Source organism: Elephas maximus, chromosome 2 (assembly GCF_024166365.1).
Source record: "Elephas maximus indicus isolate mEleMax1 chromosome 2, mEleMax1 primary haplotype, whole genome shotgun sequence".
NCBI classification, from domain to species: domain Eukaryota; kingdom Metazoa; phylum Chordata; class Mammalia; order Proboscidea; family Elephantidae; genus Elephas; species Elephas maximus.
Genome location: NC_064820.1, coordinates 102,055,395 through 102,081,931, shown reverse-complemented (window position 1 = coordinate 102,081,931; position 26,537 = coordinate 102,055,395). Strand labels below are relative to the sequence as shown.

The window sequence follows — 26,537 nt, the reverse complement described above, 5'->3', positions numbered from 1 at the left end:
GTCTCTTAAAAATTATATTGCTTAAAGGGTATTGCTTACCCTTTTCCAATTATAAAGAAAATATTTTTATCCCACTTAAGGCAGATGCATATAATAGTTTTGCAAATTATGCTATACCACTGGAATTTAGAAAAGCAACGTGACTAGGAAGTGTTTCAGAAGGTGCTCAAGCTGTTTTTGGTGTGGTAATGTTACTAGGGCTTTAACACCTCATTCCAGTAGCAAAGAGTGACAGAGAGTTGGGGTGATGGGTGGATAATACGGGTTTCCCCTAGGAACGGTCTTGAGAAATAATAAACTAACGGTAAGAAAATATGGATCATCTATACTCTCTTCTGCAAAGCGTTGATACATGTATTAGTGTCTTAATGAAATGTGGAAAATGTCAAACACTGAGTTTCAGTTTTGTTTCTTTGGAGTCCCTGCATGTTGCATAACAGTTATGTGCTCGGCTGCTAACCAAAAGGTTGGCAATTTGAGTCTACCCAGAGGCACCTCAGAAGAAAGGCCTGGCAATCTACTTCTGAAAAACATGGGGTCGCCATGAGTCATAATCAGCTCAACAGCAAATGATACTGGTTTATTTCTTTAAGATCTTTTAGCCAATCTCTGACTCCTGATCTTCATTTGCCAGCAAATAAAGATATAGTAATGAAGAAGGTAGCAATTTGGGAGACTTTCCACGGGGCTGAGTAGAGGCATTAAAAACCTCTTTATGCAATTGAATATAATTCCTGTTTTAAAAAAAATGAAGTAAGGATTTTCATTCTCTGATTTTTAAGAGTTTAAAAAAAAAATTGCCATAGATACTGATCTCTGGATACTGATCTTATGTTTTGCTACTGGAGAAATGATTCAGTTTTGATCTGACTGCATCTGTTACACGTTGTTGATCATCTGAGTGCAAGTAAAATGAAATCAATTGAATATAATAGTAATTGAAATAAGGCAAGTGAAAATGAGGTAACAGAAATGCTAAAAAGCTTTATCACTATATGATGCTTTTACTGGGTTAAGACGAATATGAATGTATGTGTATACATTGTTGTCGGGTGCTGTCATGTCTGTTTCTAACTCACAGCAACCCCATGTGACAGCATTGAATTGCCCCATAGGGTTTTCTTAGCTGTAATCTTTATGGTGCTGGAGGAAGATGTGTCAGCTTGCTCCTGTAAAGATTATAGCCTTGGAAACCCCACGGGGGAGTTCCACTCTGTCCTATAGGGTTGCTATGAGCGGGAATCAACTTGACAGCAATGGATCTTTGGTTTCAATCTTTATGGAAGCAGATTGCCGGGTCTTTCTCCCACAGAGCCGCTGGATGGGTTGGAACAGCCAACGTTTCAGTTAGTAGCTGAGCTCTTAACCATTGCTGAGTTCTCAACCATTGAGTCACCAGGCTACTTACATGTATATGAGGAAAACTACAAAGATTCCTGAGGGAGAATGTGAGAGCTAAGCTTCTCCTTTAAAGTTTTGTGTATAGTGGGAAAAAAAGGAGTTACTACTTTGACATGGAATTCTATCATAAATATGGCTGTAATTTTCTCTCATGTTATAACTAAATGTTTTATCTTCCAATTCTTTTATAAACTACTTGAGGTTGTAGTTTATGTTCTCTGTTCTTTTGTTTATACCATAACCCAGCACAAAGCTAGGCAGAAAAAAGGAGATACTAAACATGAGCTTAAGAATAAATGAGGTTTGAAAAATTGTTTGAGTCTGTTTTTTATGCTAGTATCTGCATTTTATGAGAGAAAATAAAGTTGCTCATGGACCACATCAAACCTATTACAATGTATTTTCATGAACGAAATATTCTTTTTTGAATGCTATCTTCCATGGTATTTGTGAGTTGGAAGTGAAGATGGTTCAGGTAAGGCAAGAGGAATGAAGAGGAAAAAAAAAACCATAACATAGATGTTAAGCTAAAAGTAAAATTTTCAGCAGGTCTCTAAGACTTTCAGTTCTCTATTCTTTGTTGAAAATGATTCTGAGGACCAGAAATTATGAAGGCTACCATAATGATAAATTATGCAATTATCCTGGGGTATACGAGACCACTGAACTAATACACTCATATTAAATCTCTTTTTTAATATAAAATTAATAAATTAAAAGTGAATCAAAGTTTGTACAGCTCATTTTAAGAATTGAAATATCGAAAGTAAATAAAAAAGCTGTGTGGGAATACATAGCTTATCTGTCACTGGTAGCTAATGAATTCCTTTCCATTAAAATTTAATTGAAAATCTTCAATGATATTTAAGCTTTCACAGAAGTGTAAACCACTGTGACTACAATTCACAATGCATTTAAAACAATTATTCTTTATCATTAAAGTTAATAATATGCACATTAACCTCTTATGTAGTCTGAATCAATATTGTAGTTTAAAAGATATGACCTCTGGACAGCTTTGTCTAAATATTGATTTCATTGTCATTTGTATAAGGTATCAAACAAATTACATGCCGCACTGATATCATTAATGTGGCCCCATAGAGCCTTTGACTTTATGGTCTTATAAGACATGACGTTACAAAAATATTAAGGATATCACGAAATACAATTGCCGAGTGGACAAGATCTGACTATGGCAGGGCAGGGTGGCTGTAAACAGATGATAACTTCCAACTTCTTTACTCTGGACAGACAAGATACTGCTCTTTAACATGCAGATGGGTTGTTGATGTTCAGTTTCAAATGACAGATTTTTTTCTGCCTAGGAGAAAGAAAAAAAAATACCTTCTTGTGATGCGCATAGGTATTTCAGAAGGGAGTCACCCAATCTTAGTCATTAGATTTATAATGTTGTAATTATGCAATAGAGCAGTTTTCCCCAAAATAAATTTGTTCAGGAATTCATATGAAAAATTACTAATGAATCAGATGAATTAAAAAATATGTGGATAAGAACAAAAGGGCTGAGCTTTTTAAGTGATCATTGTAGAATTAAGTAAAAACAGATTCAGTGATGGTTATGCATCATGTTTCTTCTCATAATGGCAGTTTTACAATTGTTTTTGTAAAAAAAATTGCAAATTGAAATGTCAGCTATATAGTTCACTCTTTTACTTTTTTCACGTTCTGAATTGCTAGGAATCGTGATGATTGTTAACATCATCCATTACATCTAACTATTTTGATGTTTGTTTTTAATTGTGAAAATATACTTTACTTTTTGCTTACTAAAAATATTTTTGGAAAAGAGATATGGTCATGATCATGAAACTGAACTGTGAGTGCTATTTATACTAAAAACATCCACCCCAAATCTCTTGCAGGTAAAAGTGATCCGTTTTGTGTAGTAGAATTGAATAATGATAGGCTGCTAACACATACAGTCTACAAAAATCTCAATCCTGAGTGGAACAAAGTCTTCACGTTGTAAGTAACCATTACCTTGAGGCTTATTTGGAAAATGGCATTAAGTGTTAGTTATTTTTTAATTTTTTTCATGTTTACCCTTAACTGATTAATAACCAAATGCATCTGGCCTTCCTTTTGCTAACAATGAATTTCATAACTGCATACCTTCCTGAGGATGAAACCTGGGGAAAAGAATATGGCATTTTCTTGTTGTTTTCACAGACTGTTTTATTGTTTTTGAATTGTACTTTTTATATGATTCGACTAAGGATTTTTCTCCTGTTAACTAAACGGCATCTTCCTTTTATACTTTCTATTGAAATTCTCCCCAGTTGCACTGACACCAAGAAGGACAAAGCTCTATTTGTTCCATTGCTGAAATCAGCAAACAATCTGGTCACGAATTCGGCAGATGCTTTAGTTTTGGTTTGTTTCATTTTAACATAATAAGAATATGAAGCATTGTCCTAGATACCCAAACACCCTTTGAGTTAATTTTCCTTTTGTTTTAAAATGTTTGTAAATCTTTTTAATTATGAGCTATAAGAGCTGACGATGCTATACTATAGTACCTACTGTTTGATTTTTTTTTAACTGGGTTTTAGAAATGGACTCTGAAAAAAAGAAAACTCTCTAAACAGAAGTGCTTCTTAAAAGTTTTACTAACTTTTTCTCTTTTGTATAGGAAAAACTGCTAAATTCCTCATTAATTTCTTATTATAATTTCTCTGCTTAAGAGCCAGTAACTGTCAGCTTTAATTATCAGAACGATTTTTTTTTTTAGAAGAAATTCCACATTTTTATAAGAATGAAAGCCTGGTTGGGAAATTGCCCTCCTAAGAAGTTTGTGGAGAGTGTTTTTCTCTGGAATGCTTAATTGAATGAATAGGTTTGATTATTATCAAAGCCATTAATTCATTGTGCTCTGATAAAGCTCTGTTCTCACACATGGTTGTGGTTTTTCAGTGATGAATATATTCATTTTTTGGTTTTCTCTTAATTCATGTTTTCTTGGTAAACAATTTGATCAAAGAATAAATGCTGTCAATAATTTTGGGCTTATTTTTCCAAAAACAAAAAATATGAAGAGAGCATACAGTTGTTTATTAACATATTTTATCTTTGGAACATAATGGAACACCACTAAATTTCTAAATAGCTATAAATGTTTCATTTTCTCCATTTTGCTTTTCTGTGTTAGTTAATTTTGACTGCAAACCTAATCGAAACTTCGTCAACATTTTGTTGAGAGCAGTACACAAACAGGAGACCTTCTCTTATTATAAAGAAGAATTATTTAAAATATACTTTGACTCTTTCTGATATCAAACCTGGGTGTCTTACATGGGGGTAATAGGAAGATAGGAATTCTTAAGATGAAGAGAAGGAAAAGTCTAAAAAAATCAGTGCCACATTGATTTTTTTTTAATATAAAAACTTAATCTGTGCCCATCCAGGTGGAAAATTATATTTCATTAAAAACTATAGCTCATCAAAAAATTATAGTTCATTGAAATGACAATGGTGTTCAAAGTTCTAGATGATGGAACCAGCACTGTAGTCTACTGAGGTGCATTATGGGAAATCCTGTCAGATACGAAGCTGCCTTGTGTATGTGTGTATGCAAATAGCATACATAAAAACACATACACACAAAAATCAGCTGGTGGTAACTACATTTTCAAAACCATTTTTGTTCCTGTTTCCCACTGATGAAGTCTTTTTCTTTTCTCCCTACGTAAATTTATTATGCAGCAACATTAAAGATATCCATTCAGTTCTTGAAGTGACAGTTTATGATGAAGATCGGGATCGAAGTGCTGACTTTCTGGGCAAAGTTGCTATACCATTGCTCTCTGTAAGTTTTATTCACCTGACACACTGCTCTGTGTTGCTTTTACTCAAGGAAAAAAAAAAAAAAAAACCTTCAGCTCTATGTCTGTCATTTCTCAACCAAGGTCTGTAATAAGAACACTAAAAAATTTTAGCATACTCAATTCACGGCCATGTTGAATCCCATGATAGTTAATTTTTCCTGACAGACTTGATCCTGGTAATGAACAGGTACTTGTCAGAATTGCCACAGTTGTTTTGGGTTCTCTGTCAGTTTCAGCAGCTGGGGGTCAAAGGTCACTGAGGGAGTGTATTCAGTGGAGACCGCGAGACAGACGGCTGTCATGTCCTTTTCCCGCAGATTCAAAATGGTGAACAGAAAGCCTACGTCTTGAAAAACAAGCAGCTGACAGGGCCAACAAAGGGGGTCATCTATCTTGAAATAGATGTGATTTTTAATGCTGTAAGTCTTAACTTTGGCTTTTTTGTACTGCTAAAGAGTTCAGTTTCATGAAAGCTTTTGTTCCTGATTTGTAGAGAATTTCTGTCATTCCTCATTTTCTCTAAACCTTGATATATCCTGGAGAATACGCTTCTGCCACTGCCTGGCACACCCACACTTTCTGTTATAGTGGCGACTGCTGCTGCGGCTGTGCTGTGGCCGCTGCCTGCCGGCGTAAGAAATGGAAGCGCATGCATGTGCAACTGTATACATTTATATTTTATGAGCACAGCAGCCAGGACTTTGAAACTTTAGAAATTATTGCAAATTGAACAGAGTGAAAAACTTGTAAACATTTGTAAAATATTAATCCATAACAGACACATATGTTGATATATAGGTGAAAGCCAGCTTACGAACATTAATACCCAAAGAACAGAAGTACATTGAAGAGGAAAACAGACTCTCTAAACAGGTAACAAAGCAAAGAAAGATGAATCCCTCTGGGAAGACCTGATTTTATCTGTAAAACATCTAAGTAAGTTCAAATAAACTTATGGAGGTATGGAGGGGGGAAGACTATGGAAGTTTTGATCATCTACTTATGTGAAAATGGCTCTTTCTTTCTTCTTTTCTTTAAAAGATCAAACAAGGACAATACCAAAGTAATAAATTGGATGGGGGTGGTCAGAAAGGAAAGGGGATACTGTAGGCACTGCAAATAATGGATATGTATTCATGTGTTAGCAAAAGAATGATCATTTTGACATAAAATACATTTGATTGCCATGGAATGTGTAAATAAGAATACCAAAAGCTGAGATTCAAGCGTATGTCCAGACCACCCACAGGTATGATGCAGGTGTATGTAAAGCCAGCCCAGCATCAGCACTTCCCTATAATCCTGATGAGAGAGGGCTCCATCTTTTAAAGAAAACCATCTGTTAATTGGATTTTAATTGTGGTCTTTTCTAAGTGAACTTTTATTGACATCTTTAGCTAAGAAAATAGAAAATTAGAAAACTGATTTTTCTATCACAAAGGAAAATCACTTATAGTTTTTAATTAGGTTTGATATCAGGTTAAGAAAAAGTACTAAGCAAGTCCTTTTTTGATTTCCATTTAGCAGAGCTAAAATAAAATGTATTTCTTATGGCTATAAATTTTACTGACTTTGTCTTAAAATATTTAATAATTTATTGTGCTATTAGAAATCTAAAAATATTTTTGTGTTTAATCAGTTTGCCATAAATAGTGGACGCTTTGGTAATTTAAAGACAGTGCATGAGTTACAAATGGAATATCTAAATGTAAATATAGATTGTGTTTCTCCACAACAATAGAGAAAAGTAATAAAAGTAACTTTTAAAGGAAGGTGATCAGGGACCAAGGAGGAAAACAAACAGGAAACCCTTTACTTTGCCTGAAAGAAATTTCAGTTATAACAACTTGGCATGCACATATATGCCTACATATTTAGACATTTTTTTTGCATATGACCTCAGTAAACTTTACCTAGTTTTTTTTAAATGCCAAATCAGCATTGTAGTATATGATTATTCTAATTATTAATATAGCTGTATATAATTTTTCAAATCACCATTTACTGCATGGGCTATTCTTTTAACAGTTGTATCCTACCTTATTTTTAAAATTTAAATTATATCACTTATTATATTTAGATTTTTAATAAAAGATGTTATAAAGCACTTGATTACCATAAATTTTCCCTATCTCCAAAATTATGAGACAATATAAGTTTAACTTTATAGTGGGAGAGGTAGACAATAGATGGATGGATAGATAGTGAAATTTTTTTATTTTCTGTAATAAAGCAACATCTCATGGTTTTTTTCCCTAAGACCTTAAATAAAAACATTTCCAAATTATCTTTTTCACATTGAAATATCATGAAATTTTAAATCATTTGATGAATGTTAGAACCACAATAAAACTTAGTAGTTTAAAATATATTTAAGGTTCACACTATGTAAGTAGCCAAAAAAATCTTAATCTATTAGAGATTAATTTTTCTTTTGAAAAAAGACTGTCTAACCTACATGACAATATTAGTGAAGAAAATTTATTTAGCTAAGAAATCGCTCTTATAATTCAGTTCTTTCTGCTTTCTCCAATGATGTGTCTTTAACTTGTGAGCCAAATAGATTCGTATATTCTTGTAACTTTATTAACTTTCTTAATCATTTTGAAATCACAAAAAGCTTGAAGAATTGTGCTTTGTATCTGATAGTTTTTAGTCTTGCAAATTCTAATACTATTTTAATTTTCTTTACAGCTGTTGCTAAGAAATTTTATCAGAATGAAACGTTGTGTCATGGTGCTCATAAATGCTGCCTACTACGTTAATAGTTGCTTTGACTGGGATTCACCCCCAAGGAGTCTCGCTGCTTTTGTGGTATGATCATACTGTACTACTTACATTGTTATTCATTAAATTCAGTAATCATAGCTGCTTGTTTCTGTGGCTATAGTAACAGTTATGTTGATGTGGCCATTTTAAAATTCCTATTTTAAGACTTGACTGGACAGATTTGCCGTGGGCAGGAACCTGATGGATTGTACAAGGTCTGAGTCCAAGAATACATTTTTCCCTCCTCAGATTTCCGGAATGCAAGACATCTTAGCCAATGTATAATTTTCTCTGTGACAGCTAAAAAGTAAAATTTTACATATTGCGTAATTCCAAATCCCGATAGGAAAGCCTAGAAAAGTCCTTGGTGTTAAAAAAAAAAAATTAATAAGCTTGACCATCTCAATTTGATTTTCTTTTGTTCCATAGTTCGTTTTTCAAAATATGAAAATCATTGGCAGTAAGATGCTGATTTGCTAATGCTTGAATATGTGAATCAAAGGAAAGTGGATGTGACCTATTTAAGAGACATTTTACTATTTCTGAGATTTATAGTTTTTAAAAAGGCCCGAGTGAGGATTTGATAAAGCCAGATAGTCCTCTAACGGTATTCATCTTGTAGCCTTTTACTTTGGTTATTTAAAAACTGCTGATGAGACCAACTTGCAGAACTAGAAAATCCGAAAGAATACTTTTCTCTGAGATTTAGCTGGGATTTTCTGCTCTCACGTTATTTTTGCTTATTCAGGATTTCAATTTGAAGTTCAAGTGGAGTCCTTCTTTTGAAATCCTTTATTTTATTTTCATGTTTGTTAGAATATGAGTACCTTATGCATCCTTATAGTTGCCAGTGTAGCAGAATATGACTTTATTACGAGGGCTTACAAGAGCCTTAATTATAGTAACAAATCAACATTTTAGTATTACCATTCGAATGAGCGTATGCACATCTGTTTAGTACTTTGAGCTCTGTCCTCCTCTCAGGCCTTGTAAAGGACTTTCATTAATGTCTGAGCACATGGAACAAAGAGTGTGTATGTCCCTTTGTGTTGTAAGTTACCAGAAAGTTAGGCGGCCTGCTTCCCATAGACATGTTGTTGTCGCCTTGAAGAAAGCAATTGTCATCATCAAGTTTTAGAAAAGAAAATCTGCCTCTCTCAGTATTCTTTTAGTAGCTCTTTCATATAACAAATATATGTTGGGATTGTTAAGCAAACTTTATTCTGATTTTTGCTAGCATAGAGGTACTTTGACTTTAATGAGAAAAAATGATATTGACTTTCTATGTATTTTGTTATTACCTCTAGGTTTCATGGGGCCTTATAATAGACACAATAATATTCTACCAAAGAGGTTGTGCTGCCGTCTTTGGTTCACTCCTTCCAAAGTCATTCCCCCAACCTGTTTGTGACATTTGAAAGCAGAGAAATGTGTATAATTACATCATTTGTCTGGGAACACTTAAGCATTGCAGGATGTTGTATTAAGCTTTCTGACTTGTAGAGGTCTTTCATGTAAAATAAATTCAAGATGGCAGCCCTTTTCACAATTTCCTTCTTATCTTAAAGAAAAAAAATATCATGCACTGGAATTCTGAGAAACTTAGGCACATGTGCATTACCTGAGTGATTTTACTATAAAACGCAGTGTTATTGAATTGATTCCTACTTGTAGCAACCGTATAGGACAGAGTAGAACTGCCCCATAGGATTTTACAATAAGGGGGTCAAAATTCACTGGGGAAGAAATATAATAATGTCTCAGCTGGTGGTCAGTTTCTGACAAATTCTGTCCTATGAAACACAAGCTGAATGCAACAAAATTGCAGGAAAGAAAGGGCACAATAAGGATAGGAAAGGAGATTGTTAACTCTGCTGGTAAAAATAGAGGCCACAAACTATCATGTGAACTCACATTTTAAGAGTACTTTTGAAAAGAAACAATAACATTAGCTTTTGTGTTTCATTCAAAAAATAAGAAGCCCTTTAATCACATTCTATTGAATGTGATTAAAACAATGACTAACAAAAAGTGAACTTCATTTATTTGGACCTGAACTGTGAGTCCGATAAGAATTGGGACTCTGCCTTTTTTCACTTTGATATTCCAGCATCAGCTGCAGAGTATCTAGCACTTAGTAGGCTCTCAATAGAAATGGCTGGCTAAATCAATCAACCAATCTATGAATCAGTCAGTCACTCTGGAAATATTTCTTATGTGGAGAAACTCATTCCTTGGTGATGCCAGATAAATAAAGGTTTGCTCTAACAAAGCTAGTTACTAAATGGTGATAGACATTGATTCTGCTGTGACACACATGGGGTCGACATGAGTCAATTGGAAAACTGGAAAACAAAGACATTGGTTAATTTTCCCTGGAGTTTCCATTTCAATTTTAAACTATTTTATAATCTTTTGTCAATCATTTATCTTAACTTCAGATTAAGTTATGATACAAAAAGATTCTTATATAGTAATAACAGCAGCAACAACTAATATTTATTGAGTACTTACTGCCAGGGGACTGAAGTGCTTTTCATGCATTAATACGGTTATTATTCCCAACAACTCTATGAGAAAATACAATTATTTACCCATTATATGGAGCACAGAAAAGCTTAGGTCTTTGCCCAAGGGCACACAGCAGATAGGATCCTATGATTTTCTTTCTACAAGAGTTTTAAGATATTTACCTCTTAATTTTAATATAATATTTCAGGAAAAAAAAAACTGTTGTGGGATTTTTGTTCATCTTGCAGATACTAAATGATGTCAGTATTTAAAACAAAATGTTTCCAAGATCTCATTGAGTAAATTTTGGGCCAGTTTATTGAAAAGAACTGCTTTCCATTAGGACAGAGTGTGAGCAGCACCCCATTGTTACAAACATATTGTTCCCATCATTCCCTGTTGATGGATCGCGGATCTATTATTATAATACTGGCTCCACTTGGCCCATTTTTCCATAAATGCAACTGACTCATGGAGCACATAAATTTGTACCATGATGTGGTTTGGTTTTGGGCTGGGAGCAGTAAACTTTGTGATTTTTATGTGTCCTTTTTTCTATTCCATTTTATTATTCTTTATTTTTTATCTGAAAATAAATGTGGAATAATGAAGTCAAAATGGAAAAACAATACTTTTCATCCCAATGTCAAATAAAGCACAAGAAATGAAGGGTTAAAAGCTACTCAGCCTCTGTGCTGTGGGGAAGATTCAAAGCTGGCTGACAATATTTGAGGCTGAAATCTGGAAGGCGATGGATAAAATATAAGCAAACACGTTTCTGGTTTGTGTGCTATGAATTGGGTTTTTTAATTTTACAATGAATCGTTGTATGCTAAAGAGCGTACACAGACCTCTGTGATGTAGAAGGAACCGCTGGCCTTTGGAATCATCTATTGTGGATGTGGAAACGTCTCATAAATTGGGCCCAATTTTCATCGGGCTCTTGACCAGACATTTGTGTTCTTGTGGATGTCAGTGGGTGCAACATGGAATAAAAGAGAGTGCACATTCTCTCTCTCTTTCCAGTACTGTCATTTCTCACTGTAATGAGCACAAAAATAATTGGACAACTGAGCTATCTGTAAAAGGACACACTTCAGTGTGCGTCAAAGAATTATTTTACAGGACAAACTTTAATCTTTAAATGTGATTGTAGATAATTTGTGGCACCATCTGTCCATTTGGAATTGTTTTAGCCTTTTCTGTCGTTATACAGTAAGTGCCACTGTGTTTAACATTAACATTTGATATTTTACACATTTAATTTCTGTTCTGCTGTGTGGTCCTTGGGGAATGGAGTGCTAGTGCTACATGAGAGAGACAAAGTATTGATCAGTTAACATTTCAGCTACGTTTATGTATGTCGCAAAATTAATGAAAATGCCAGACAAAAATGTCAGAGTGCACAAAAAGGTAGAATTTAAATTTGGTAGTTTAATGAAAAGTTTAAGATGTGCATTATCAAGAATGTCCTCTTGCCTTTAAAGTACAACTCCTAACAGAATAACTAAAGTGAGACACATACTTTACTTAGAGGAACAATGAACATGAATTATGAAGGGATGTCAACTCCCCCAAGTACCTTGTGTTCCAAAACGGCATGTTTGAATGCTTAACTGATACTCATAAAATATATTTGTTTCTGTTCGTATGTGAAGGGCTACTGGCTTCATCCCTCTGTCCTGACCAGTCTATGAGGCAGGCTTCCTACTGAAATTCTCTCCCTGGTTTTTCCTTGGCGTCCACGTATTCCTTTTGTGTCCAAACTGAGAATTCCCTCTTCAATTCATCGAGGTCACACTGCTTCATTACTCGTTCCTTTCTGGGTCCTTTTCAAGTGCCTGGTTTTCCTTTGCTTCCAGATAATTTGTGCTCCATCTTCATTCATTCCCCATTTTACAAAGAATCACACCCAGGACAACAGCTACTCTCAGAAAACCTGGACCATTATGCAGGAAAAGAGAAAAAGTAGAGATGATGTATGCAAACAATGACATGAGGCAGCTCTGTGTAGCCAAATGCTAATAAAAAATTAAAAAATGGAGGAAGCACAAGCAAAAGAGCAGAAACCTAACTTGCAGGGGCGACGGGAATATAGCACAGCAATCTGAAGACAATAGGCTCTTGAGGACACCTTCCTGTGTGTAAAGTCTGCCTCTAATAACAACATAGGGGTTTTCCCAAAAGTTATTACAAAAAATAACATTTCAGTGGGCTTCATGATTAAGGGGGCATTACTTAAGAAGAAATATCAGTACGAAAACAAAGGCATCTCTACATCACTTGTATTTCAAATCTTAGCATTCATATTACTGAATATAAAATAATTGTACTGGATAGATGGAAGGCCAATTTACATTTAAACAGAAATTTCTATTTTGGAAACTTAAAGAGATATCAGTAGTACCACGCCAGCAAAATGATGCTTCAAGTCTATCTATGACAATTTTCAAGTAATTTTTGAAAAAATGTTTTTTTTTTTTGTTGTGTTGCTATTCTACAATAATCTTTGAGTGCTAGTAGAAAAAAAATTTTAAACGTTCTAAATGTAATTTTTGTTACTTGCCTTGCAACAGCAAAACAGAAGAACCTCTGAAATCAAAGAACCAAGTACTAAAACAAAATGATCTACTATTGATGGTCCTATCTTTGTACTCTTTAATTTCTTAAAACTGTGCAAATATAAACTTCCAAGCCCTCTTGCCCATCCTTCCCTATGTATGCTTTCTTCTGACATAAACATTTAAGTTGATGAAACAAATACTTCAAATATGATTTATACAAATTTTAAATCTACCTTAAACATTTTCTTCCCTACAAGTGTGAAAATAAGAAAGTCTGTATAAAATTTCATTGATTAAGAAGATTACACACCTCAAAAGTTGCCTAAAATTCTCTGAAAAGTCAAGAGTATTGACACTAAAGATTCTACTACTAAGTTTTTCTTTTCTGTAAATATGTCCAGTTCATATGGACATGCTGGCACATCAAGTTGATTCACAAAATATACAATTTTTTCCAATTATGTATGAGTTCTTAGGAAGAAAAAATTTTCGACAAACATTGGCCTATGGAAAATTGTAAATTAGGTTTTCTTAACTGGTGCCTTTCACAAAGCATTGTATATAGTAATTCTTGCAATTATATAAAAGTCTCTCAAAGATCATGGTTGAAAAGTGAATTAGGTTTTAGTATGGATCACTATTAATTAAAATCAACCCTGATTGATTTTACTGTCTGATGCAGCAGATCAGATATTAGTGGAACAAAACATTTTGACTACATTTCTCTATTCCTTCCCAAGAAATGGTTATAGTTCATTCCGTGTTGTTGTTGTTGTTGGGTGCCATCCAGTCAATTCCAACCACATGTGACAGTAGAAGTGCCCCATTGGATTTTCTTGGCTGTAATCTTTACAGAAGCAGATTGCCAGGTCTTTCTTCCTTGGAGCCACTGGGTGGATTTGAACCACTAACCTTTAGGTTAGCAGCTGAGTGCTTAACTGTCACACCACCAGGCTCCTTAATTCAGTCTGTAGGCCTATTTAAATATAGTCATTTTTGTTTTATTTCTGTAACAGTTATGTATACAGTACAGCACTTTCTCAAATCAGTACTCAGTTCTCTTTAAATAGGGCCAATGCCCTTTTTGTTTATTTTAATAGATATCGTAAGCAAGAGGGTTTTATTGCTCTTTGGAGGGAGATAATCATATAAGCCACAGGGTCTACTATTCTCTGAAAAGCTTATTTCTGCTAAATTCTATTTTATGTTTACAACAAGAAGAATTAAATTTCTGTGGCATTTCACATACAGGTTTTTTCTATAATCTCTGCTCTCCCTCTGTCTTCCAAAGCGGGAGGGAGCAACATGCTGTAATATGGGGGAGTTTTCATCTGTGAGTGATCTGAGGACGATAAAACTATTTCCCTTTTTCTCAAATATAGTGCTATTGTGCTATATTGTAATCAAACAAAAAGCTCAAATATTGTAAACGTAACTACAATGCTATATTGAATCCAAGAATTAGCCTTGTCATGAGCCCTAATGGTGTGTACAATGAAAATTGGGATGAAAGATGTCACTAGTGCCTTAGTGTGGTCTCCTGCTTTATAGTTTCGCCTCAAGCATTCCCAAAACCCTTATGACACCCCTAAAAATATGTTGTATGTTTCAGATTTTATAAGAGTTAACTAGGATCAGAAATATATATATATATATAATATTGAAATAAAAACATCTCACCGTTTGGCCTTAGGTTCCTAAACCAATTTTCTTGTTCTCCAAAGGACTTTCTGCCTTCCAACTTTAGTTTAAATTGTGAGGGGCACTCATCCAGAGCAAAATGACAAGCCATATTCCATTGTACAATATTATTATGTAAGATATTTTACAAACGAAAGTTTAAATGAATGAGATAATTATATAATTTATTTTGTAAAGAGTAATGACTCTTATGAGAGGTTGTCAATTGCAAGAGAAATGCAGTCATTCATACACCATAGTCGTTAAGTTCACTCTTCACATGTTTTCATGCCCCTTTGTATCAGATAAACATTAAGAAGCAGGAATAGAATGCTTTCTGTTGTTCCTATTTTGCTCAGTTATAAAGATATACCTTAAAATTATGAACATATTAGAGTTAATTTACCAAGTGAGACGTTAACGTTAAAAGTTATTAAGCAAGTTGCTCCTGGTTTTCTTTTCCCCTTCTCTTGTCATCATTTTATCACACTTTGACATTATAGTCAGAATGGGTTTTGGCAGCCTTTGCCACAGGTAGGTCTGTGAGTTAGGACTCTGTGTTGCATCTTCTACTTTGCTCTGATGATGGAGGCCCAACACTCAACAAGTGGTAACATTTAGAGGTCAGTAACAGAGTAAAGATGAAAGACTGACTATTTCTGGTGTTCATTCTAATGATCAGCTACTGCCTCAAAGGAAAATAAGGAAGAGAAATGCAGAGAGAAGCTAAGAAACAAGGAAAGATGGAAATCATATCGAAGTATACACACATATTTGGATACAAATAAAATTCAGCCCTGATTTTAAGGGAGCGAGTAAAGTATGTTAGAGACAAAATGTTAGAGACAAAACGTGGCTTTTATTTGATCTTTCATCAGTTTTTCTCAGCCTCTTTCTCATATTAACCCCCAAGGAGAAAGTTTTAATTTTAATAAGAGAAATTAAATATGAACGAATAAGATTTTTTCAGAGAGCATTGATCTTTGGAGGGACACAAATCATTTTTATATCTAAGTGCTTTTTTCCCTTTCCACCCAAGGACAAATTTTTATCCCCTTGGATGCCATATTACCCCTGTTGAGAATGCCTGCCCTAAATGAGGTTTAATATAAGTTTAACTAAGTTTAACTATGTTTACCTTCATGTCCTTGGTGGTGAAGTCCAGTTTGGATTTCCTGTAGTTTGCATACAATGAAATTATTCCCATAGATAATCAGGCTAGAGAATTGTGACCTCTATACAAAATTATGGATTGCATTGGAGTCCAGTTAAAGGACAGATTTTTAATGGCTTTATAGAGATTGAAGAATTTGATCTCTCCCCTTATGAAAATGCATATGAGGGTTTTCTTCTGCACACCAATTCCAAGAGTACACTGTTGTGTTTCACTGAAATGGAAAAAATAGGGCAAACGTTAATCTTGACCTAAGTAATATAACCTTTTCTCATTATGAGGGTTTGATGGATTTTGTCCATACATTGCACTGTATTTGTGACTAATAAATAATCTTTATATTCTTAAATGAACATCATTATGTCAGGGTTATAAAAGCACACTTCATTAGGCTCTATTACCTATTAGATCTTCATTGGAAGGGAAGGAAAAAAAGGTTGTGGAATAGAAAAGCCATTTAAAACAGTGAAGATACTTGTTCTATTGGCGCCTCTGCATAGCAAGTTACCCACTTCACCATATGAATAAAAAAAAAAAAACTTTCACTGCTGCAATGTATCAACAATATGTAAATAAATGATATTTTATATACTGCTTAGCAATATACAGTAATTCTACTGCATTTGCCTATAGACTTCAGGCGGTGCTCAAACGTTTGAAACAAGAACATTTCATCCAGTTTTGTCAAAAAAATGTTGGTAAATTAAACAACATCTCCTTTAGTCAAATAAACTTTTGGATTTAATGAAAAAAAAAAGTATATCACCGATTTTAAAAGTAGCCCATTAATTATCCAGATATTAGTATACCAGTTGCCATCAAGTGATTCCGACTTGTATTAACCCTATGTGTGTTAGAGTAGAATGGTGCTCTATAAGGTTTTCAGTGCCCGTGACCCTTCAGAAGTAGATCACCAGACCTTTCTTCCAAGGCACCTCTGGGTGGCTTTGAACTGCTAACCTTTTGGTGAGCAGCCAATGCTTAACCATTTGTGCAACTCAGGGGTTGTATAAGAGAGGTGCTATACTGAAGTGTTGTTAATAAAATGAGACTGCTACTCAGGGAAAATTAATCAATGTAGAAGTTCAAATAGCTGAGTTCACTTTTCCTAGTTAGGCAGCAATATTGAAAGCTTAAGAGAGTTATTATGTATCTAGCTTTGTTTAAATTTTTTTAGAGTTTGGTTCTTTCCACTGTAAGAACATATTGCCTCCTTCAGCTAGGACATTGGTATTTATAATAGAGATCTTTAACCGGGGTTATTTTAGGCTGTCTGAGCATGTATTGTTTAAATTCTCAGAGTATCACCTTCTACCACAATTTTATTTGGTTGATTTGTAGTTAAAAGTGAATATTTTTCAAATAGGCACCCAACCCACAAACAAGGTAGAAGTCTTTTGTTAGACAGTTCCTTTGACCTTGAGACACATGTCCCCATGGTGGCAATGTCATGGCTGGGTTCTCAAGGTGCCAGGAACTCATCCATGCAAACCCCAGATGCAGGATAGAGCACCTTCCTAATGGCAAAGGCAGTAGGCCTACAAAGGTGGAGATTTTATAGGCTTTTAAGGGTGCAGATGAAGTCAAAAAATGTTACCACTGTAAGGGAGCTTAGAGATCATTTTACAGTAGAGGAGATTGAAATGCTAAAAGGTAGAGCTGCATATGGAGAAGAAACAGTCACTCTCCTTCTCCCCTCATTGCTGAGAACATGAGAAGGACATCCAGATAGAGAGTGGCACCTATCTCTATATCCACAAATTTATAAGTCAAACTAGTCCTTAATTAAGAGAAACGGTTTGTCTGGCAATGTCCTGGAGAGTTCTATAAGGATGAAATTGAGCTTCCTCTCCCTGGCGTTTCCTGTTAACGAATGTGTTGATCTGAGAGGACTGGAATTACCTACTCGGTATAGTAAATCTGTGTTGACTTTGCTCAGTAGTATTCTTGCAGTTTAAGCAATGAGTGTGAACCTAATATTTGATGAATTTTTCTATTAGCTGAGATCACATGACACTATAAAAAAAATTTTTTTTGACACTATAGCTCCCCCCAAAACACTGTGCAAGGAGGTTTACATGGTAATAAAGAACTCCTAATTCACTCTGTGTTTAAGTGAGACCCATTGCCATCAAGTCAATTCAAACTCATAGTGACCCTGTAGGACAGAGTAGAACTGCCCCATAGAGTTTTCAGGGAGTGGCTGGTGGATTTGAGCTGTCAACCTTTTGGTTAGCAGCTGTAGCTCTTAACCACTGCATCACCAGGACCTTGTGTTTAAGTGAGGTACATTTTAAACAAGTAAAGAAATGTCAGTTAGCCTGTAAGTAGTACAAATGACTTTTTCTCAAAAGTAAATGTAGACTCATTAAGAATATATTTCCCAGGTTTCAAATGTATGTATTCACTGAGTTGCTTCAACAGTTTAAACCACTTACATTGATCCATATTGATTTAATGGTAGCTAGATGAACTTTTTTAAGATGAACCTTCCCGTGGCCTAACTTTCCATTAGACTAAATAAATGCCAGGGGAAAAAGTGTATGTATTCTGGATTATTTAGAAAAACTTCATTATATTCAGCTTCATTGTATTTTACTCTTCCTAAATTTCCTTTAAAATTGTGTATATACAAACTATTCCAGCATAAAATTAAACAGTGTAATGGAGAACTCTATCTTTTTACAAAGTGAAAGTACTAAAATAATAGTAATTTGGGCATATTTTGAGATATTACTAGAATTTGTAGGGTGTTCCCCACTTTATTGTATAAATTATATTAGGTATTGTTTGCTACATACTTGGTACACTAATTTATTGTCAGAGCTACTGCAGTGAGGAAAGCTGAATTAATTCATCTTTATGAAATGCTTTGAAGTCCTTAAGTAGAAGGTCCTGTGGATAATTTAGGCTTGAATAAGGTATATGACTACAACAGGTTTTTGTTTCTGGGAGTGATATAGTTTTTCAAAATCTGTATAAGTATTGAAAAATCATTTAACTTAAAATAATCATTTTAAAATAGCCCATGTTAGACCTAAGAAAAGGAGATCAATCCCAATAAAAATGTTCCATCAGTGTTTGCTGCAAATGCATGACTTTTCCTCCAAGAATATACCAGAGATATGTTTAGTAATACCTGGGTTCTATTTCTAATTGACTAGAATGTTTAACCTAAGTTTAAGGAACTAGGAAATAAAATAGGTTGTAAACTGAAAAATGCCATTTGTCAGTATTTTAATCCATTACTAGAACTAGTGACAGGAAATAAATTCAGGCTGTTCAGCTTGAGATGCGTTTCAGTTGCCATTAACAGATCTTCCCCCCGTTCTCATCCACACTCAATAAAGCTGTGTTGAATGACTGACTCAGATGACTTCCACAGCAAAACTTGAAGTTAAAGCTGTAATATTGTAACAGAAACCCCCAACAGTAGTATCAGATGAAGCTGAGAATAAATGTAGTATATCAGGCATCATAAAAGGGTGAATGTGGGATACATTTATGCCCTCCTCTGTCTGCTAGGAGATTCATACATAAGATTCACACTCATTATTCTCGTCATCTTAATGAGATCAGTGTGGGAACATTTCTCTCCTCTCCCTCTTGGCTGTCAGAAATGGAGACTCCATTATTTCTCTTTCCTCATTCTGCTTTTAAGGGACTAGTTAGATTTTCTTGGAAGGCCAGAAATGTTAACTGGTTATAGCAGGTAGCCCCAGAGTATCACATATAAGGGCTTAAGGACTTCAGGTAGAGGCCACGTTAGTCTCTTGCTCTCTCTCTCTCGTATGTGTGTGTGTGTGTGTTTATTTTTATTTTTCAAATCTTTTATCATCTGTGGTTTTTCCCGGGGGGTTTCCTTGGAGAAGAAGGAAAAAGGCAATTTCTCCATGTGGAAAAAAATAGGGTACCTGAGTATTACCTCTTAATTACTATCCTCCTTCTCACTGGGTCTGTTGCCTTAATTAATTTTGCACACAGCCTTCATGAAGCAAGTCTGAATGCAATTGGTTCATGTGTCCAAGCCAGACACATGTCTGGCCTTGAACTGGAAGAGGTAAAATGGGCAAGGGACCAACTTTTAACACACTGTATCCTCAAATTTTCAGATCTGTCAAGGAAGAGTCATTGTTTACAATTAAAGTTGCTAGGAGAAGACTTTTATTGTGTTGCAAGATGATCAAATTCCCTTAATAATTCTTAAGGACAATACCACAGAAAATTATGGAAACATTATTTAAGTGATCTAGGTATCCATTGATCATTAACTTGTAACCACACAGTTCTGGGTACTGCTTTCCTTTACAGAAACTCATGTGTTAGAGGAGTCCCTTTAACATGATCGAAGAATCTTGAAGTAGGCATTTTTAATATTTGCTGCCCTCTTAATTATTACTTGTTTAATGTACCACTGTTAGCACAGGGATTATGAGTTAATAAAAATGTCACAGTATTAGTATATAAAACACTATATAATTATCCCCAGGTAATGATTAACAGCATAAGGCTATATTAAAAATGCTCTTAGTATACAGCTCCTAAATGTGTTTGCTTTTCATCTTTCTTAAAAAAATGAATCTTATACAGAAATTTAGTAATACAGTGTTTGAGGGATTTAGTCAACCTAGTTAATACAGCCTTCCTAGGTGCATGAATGTTTTTCAAATGGGTTGTATTATATTATGTAAAATACCATCCTGTTCTAAAATCAGTCTGAAAGTTTTAAACGTTGTCTTAACATTCACTGGAGCAACCTTGTTTAGATTCATAAAGAGTTTATTTTTCTCATTGCAGTGTTTGTTATAACAGTTGAAAAATAAAATTACTAAGCCATTAGGTCATTATTACGTAATGGTTTTGTTCACAGAGATAAATGGGTTTCTTTTTTCTTCTTTCTTTTTAAATAATATCTCTCTAGCTTTGTTCCGTGGCTGCAGCAGGCTGTTAGTATGTATCTTTATACCATCAGGATGAATGAGATATATCTGTATAAATTATTGATTCACTTGAGCCTACCTCAGTAAGTCAGAGCTGAAAACTCTGACAGCTTATCTAATAGAATGATATAACTCGCAGACTGAAGTTACCTACCACAGCAACAATTGCCTGTTGGGGGGTCAAATGCCCTTTTACCTTTATACCTGAACACCTGCAAATTGAGCTGTATCCCATTCAGAATTTTAAGAACAGGTCCATTGTCGCGGGAAGTAGAGTTTGTTTCTTGGAGAAAATTATGCCAGTTCTAGTTCTGAATGAAAGACAAGGCTTTTATTACTCAAGGGATATTAGGGCTGACTGCTTTTTTGAGAAAACAAATTTGCTGTAACTTTATCTGTAATTTAGTCCTGAATGGGTGCAAATAGACTGCACATTGTATGGAGCAGAAAGAAGAAAATAGGGGTTTGTTAGAGCTGTACAAGGGCTGTGTAACCATTATATTTCCGAGGGAAGTCTTATCAGAGTTGCAGGTTATAAGGGGGAATATTTTGGTTACAGCCTTAGTATCAAACACCTGTTTTGAATTTTAGTTTAGAATGACATTGGAAAAGAAAGATTTTTTTTTTTTGGTCTAAAATTATGGAGGATGAAGCACTCATCTGCTAAAAGTCACAATATAGGCTGTCTTTGCCTTAGAGACTGGGCTTATCCAGAAACCTTGGAAATTTTTATGATCGCGCTTCTGAGATGGAATGCTGAAATCAGATCTAGTTGGGGTGTTTTGGTCTATTTCACTTGTCTAAGGAAATTAGATTCATAGCTTTATATACCTTCTCCAATGAAAAAATAAACCCTATGCAATATTATTCTCATAAGAGTTTGATTTAAGCCTTGCCAAGGCTGAGAGCGAGATGAATGTTTTGAGTAAGGAACAAGAAAAAGCATGCTTCTGCTGATGAGCCTCCAGGTCACACAGCCTGGGGACTAATGGATCATATGTTAGTTGGAGAAATGCATCCCTCAGGTTGGTCACCTACTCCTTAGTCAGCAAGCTCAGTAGTTGTCACAGAAACACTCATTTTTACAGTCCACTGACATGGACCCAGACTAGGTAATCAAACATCTTAGCCATATGCTTATTCTCAGCTCCAACCTAGTCAATTAGCACATTTTCTATTAAAAACTTAGTTGTAATAGGTCTTCATTAGCTAACAGTCACCATAATTGAATAGCTACTCAATTATGACCATCCCCCAACCTCATTTTCACTTCTTTCCAGAGCACAGTAGAAATAGATTCAAGAACATTCATGAGCCCCACCTCAAGCAAAATTCATGATCCCCACTTCGACCAAGCTGTTAGAGGACGATCCAGAGCTTAATACTTACTTTTTCTTACTGTGTTTTGGCATATATCACTAGTCCTTGTTTCAGAATTTTTGGTGTTTCTTCACTGAGTACTTTAACTCCATATTGAAACAAGAAGGGAAGAAGTCTTCTATGGTAAAGGCCCATTGTGCAATAGATGAAGTGTCCCCAGGATGTGACTACCTTTCTACCCTTAGCCCCATCCCTTCTTTCACCATTTTCCAGTATCCCCACCATACACTCATATGGACATGTCATTTTATTGGGATTACTCCTTGTTATCCACATCCTAGAACCCACCATCCTCTGCCGGTGTCTACCATATTTCATATCACTGAAACTCACCTATGCCCTGTATCATCCTTTATGACATAATTTCTATACCTTTCAGGATGTCAACTAGATAATCTGATGATCAAGTCTGTTATCTAGGGGTGACATTGAGGCCACCCCTGGATAACATATGCACTTTTAATCACTGGCCTTCTGGACAAAATATTTCTGATTTGCGTAAACATCTAAGACCTTAGTTACAAGCAGATTAAAGAAGTGGTAATTGAGATATTACACAACATGTCGAGCAATGAAATGGCCCTCAGAAAACACCATGTAGGAAATTTCTGGCCCAGACCCTCACAAGGATGCCCTTCTTGCCTTCTGAGAATTATATCTCTTCCTTATAAAATTATAAATATGAAACAGCCCAAGAAAGAATTAGTAGTATAGGTTTTCTGAGCATGGTAGCCTCATTATACTTTTCTCTGAGTAATGTAAAATAAGCAACAGCAGGTACCCTCATAAGAAGTGTAACAAACCACGCTTAGCTTAAAAACGCAGGGCTTGACCTTCTCACATAATGAACCATCATAGCCGCAAATTTTCAGCCCTCAGAATGGCACGAGAAAAGGAAGGATCGAATCAAAGTCAAATTAACATTCCTGCTACTGTCCGTTTGCTGGAGTGTGGTAGCGTCCTTTCTAATGCCTCTGTCCTTGCTGACCAAGTCTTTATGATTTAAATTTGTAGGCTGGATTCAATGTAAGAATATAAATTGTTTCAAGGATGACAGATTACATCTGATTTCTTCCCCCCATTCCCCATGTTCACCTTTATAGCAATTGTTTTCTTTTTTTCCAAAAAGTAATGTGGTTTAAAAATCATTTTAAGTTACCCAACATAAATGATAAAATCAAATATTGGATTCACAAACAATAGCCTTTATTGGTTTGTGACAAGTGATCCATCTTTTTACATTAGTGCAGCTTTCTGAACCAGATTATTTTTTCGTAATTGATAATTTGTGAGTCATATATTTGTTATCTGTTCTTTTAAGGCTTTGAAAATAGTGAACAATGCCAAAGATCACTGAGCTTTTATAAAGAAAATTATTTTACTGTAGTTTATTGGCTGGCATTTTCTGAAAGTATGTTACCAGTAAGTTTTGCAGAGAATGTAGCAAAGATAAAAGTAACCTCCCTTGCTAGAAACAGGTGGGGTGGGTCTAGAATTTATATCAATAACAATGTGAATTTAGTTTTAGAATTCATTCACGTGTAGCATGAAAACTATAAAAATACATTTTTAAAAAATGTAAAATGCAGCTCTGCAAGCTAAGAAAATAATTTTGTTGCTTATATGAGCAATTTTCCCAATACGCAGTCCAAGTTAAAATACACACACACACACACACACACACACACACACACACCCATGGGCCATGTTGCTATGAGCATTACAATTATACGTACAGAATAACACCACAATTTTTTACCAATCGATAATTTTAGTTGATCTGATGGATAGCCTTAGGATAAAGTATCTACCACACATAATACTGTTTTTATTATTCAGTTATATATTTTGTTCCTAAAGCCTTCTAAAATGCAATAGGAAAGTTTGTATTTTTTCACTATGATTTATAATTATGTTATGGTGTGAATTAGAGCTCTGTATATGAATTTCTTTGTCCTGGATAAATAATAATAAGGCCTTTAAAATCTAGTTTGCTTGAGGGGGAAATATTAAAAACTTTTTTTTTCACCCTTAATTAATGATTCTCTCAGACATCCTGAACATTTTCAGTATTTCTGTTCACAATTGCATTGATTGAACAAAGTAGGAATCAGTTGGAAAAGCAACAATGAGAACTATTTAAGAGGAAAATAATTTTTAAATGGATTAAGTATTAATTTCATAGAAAATTTGTTATGAGCCTACTTTTAGAAATTATATGGTTCTGTCCTCAATCTTTATTAAAATTTCTCCTAAAAAATTTAATTATAATAAACTATTTGTAATAAAAAAAGATTATGTAATTAAAATCAAATTGAGATCATTTAATCATTACATAATTATATTATGCTTATATACAATTAAATGCCATATATAAAACATGTACTTTTTGGGAGACTCTAAGATAGGGGGGAAAAAGGTATAGGTTGATTTGTTTTACTGCTTCTACTTTTAAAGTTATAGATTCTATTATACACATTTATCATATCACATAATTGCTTAAAATTCATACTTTAGTTGGGAGAAAATGCTGAACAACATACAGTTGGTTATAAATCAGAATAAACTATTTATTACCAGTATAATGCCTTTTCTTTGATGATTTTATTTTTGAACTTTCTATAATTAATTGAACTTTATCTAAAAGTAATACTTCTAAATGTTTAAAAGATATATTATCATTAAAAATATTATTAATCAAAACCAAAGTCTAATTATAAAGAATAGTATTCTTTTCTTAGTCAACCTGAGTGTGTTCTAAGCTGTATTAAAAATTAAGAATGTGTGGATCAGTTTTATCACATAGGCAAGCAGAATGTTTGAAATATATAAATAGCATTATTAAGGATGGATAACGTTCCTTTATACATATCTCAAAAAACGCTGACAATGTTATTTAGTATCTATCACCCTCTGAGGAAGAAGTTGTCTACCTTTTCAGATGTTTCATCAGCTTCATTTATGGAATGTGCAGTGATCGTGGGCTATGTTTATTTGTTTATATGGTTTGACAGATTGTGGATGTGTTTTAAGTAAAATACATTAATCCAGTTTTGAAACCTACTGTTTTTAGAGTTGGAAATTCTTTATAGTTGAAGGGAAAATATATTTCTTATACCTTGCCTTATAGTTTTAAAGATCTGTGTTTTTAAAATCATTCTCCATATTTCAGAAAATGTGAGTCATATAAAATACTGAGAATTCAGTGTTAATTTGATATTTTTTGCCAGCGAAAATCAGATCCCTTTATCCAAAGATGGATTACCATCTGTACTTCATAACCAAAGTATTTGATATTTTCTTTAAGAAGAAATAAAGTTTAGAATGTGTGTGTGTGTGTGTGTGTGTGTGTGTGTGTGTGTGAGATGTCTAAATATTGACTGTAGATAGTTTTCAACAAATATATTTAAAAAGCTATGTGGAGTCACGGAGCCTGTGGTTTAAACTGCCCCTCCTGCCTCCACCGACTCTACCTTACAAGCTCTGTTAGAACCACGAAAGTTAATTCCAAATTTTGTGATAGATCATCTACCAAATAAGTAAATAAATTAAATTATCAATATATATTCTGTATAGTATCTATATGTAGAATCAATGTAGATTCAGAGGTATTCAAAAACGTTATTGAGAGAGTACTATTTCCCCATCAGAAAGGTAATTTACGTTTTTCAGAAGATAAACCTCCAAAGAAAAAAGTGGGAGGTAAGGGGAAACTTTAACACTAGATGGTGGGTTGAAAACAGAAACTGTCGATGCATTTCCCAATGTGCTTTATGCTGTCTTCACATACTCCTGAGCTCATCTCCCTAGCAGCAAACAAGTTATATGCCCTTATACAAAATTATTTACTGCTTTTTCCCTTCCACGCCAAGGGTCTTGGATGTCATTCTGCAGTTTGGCCTGTAGGTAGCAATCTTGCACCACAAAAACTCTCATTTACTCATTTAGCCTGAAAAGGCTCATACCATTACGGATCTGTTAAATGTAAGCAGTGTTATTTGCATAAATTCCAGACTTTGACGATGGTCTGTGTTCTTAAACAGTGGCCTACGGATTATTCATGCAGTTGTTTGGCCTTGAAGTTCACGATTTTGCTCAGAGGTGATTTTATTTTGCATTGCGACCCCTTGTAGTTGGGAGACAGTGGAATAGTGAGATGTAACCTAGATCTTGAAAATCCTGCGGCCTCTTGTCTGAAAAGTAATGCTTTGTTTCCCATATAGTCCTTCAAATAAAAAGAAACCCACAAGTCTTCTAAAATATAGAATTA

General features: G+C 34.5%; 1 protein-coding gene across 9 annotated transcripts in view; it reads left to right on the top strand.

The window, feature by feature from the left end:
- MCTP1 (multiple C2 and transmembrane domain containing 1) overlaps nucleotides 1–26,537 on the top strand; it is a 610,169-nt gene that overhangs the window by 437,869 nt on the left and 145,763 nt on the right. For all 9 annotated transcript variants that reach the window (XM_049868369.1, XM_049868360.1, XM_049868332.1 and 6 more), the window contains 5 exons: nucleotides 3,288–3,390; nucleotides 5,128–5,230; nucleotides 5,567–5,668; nucleotides 6,048–6,122; nucleotides 7,944–8,063. In XM_049868369.1, coding sequence (XP_049724326.1) covers nucleotides 3,288–3,390; nucleotides 5,128–5,230; nucleotides 5,567–5,668; nucleotides 6,048–6,122; nucleotides 7,944–8,063 — 503 coding nt within the window. The remainder of the gene's footprint in view (nucleotides 1–3,287; nucleotides 3,391–5,127; nucleotides 5,231–5,566; nucleotides 5,669–6,047; nucleotides 6,123–7,943; nucleotides 8,064–26,537) is intronic.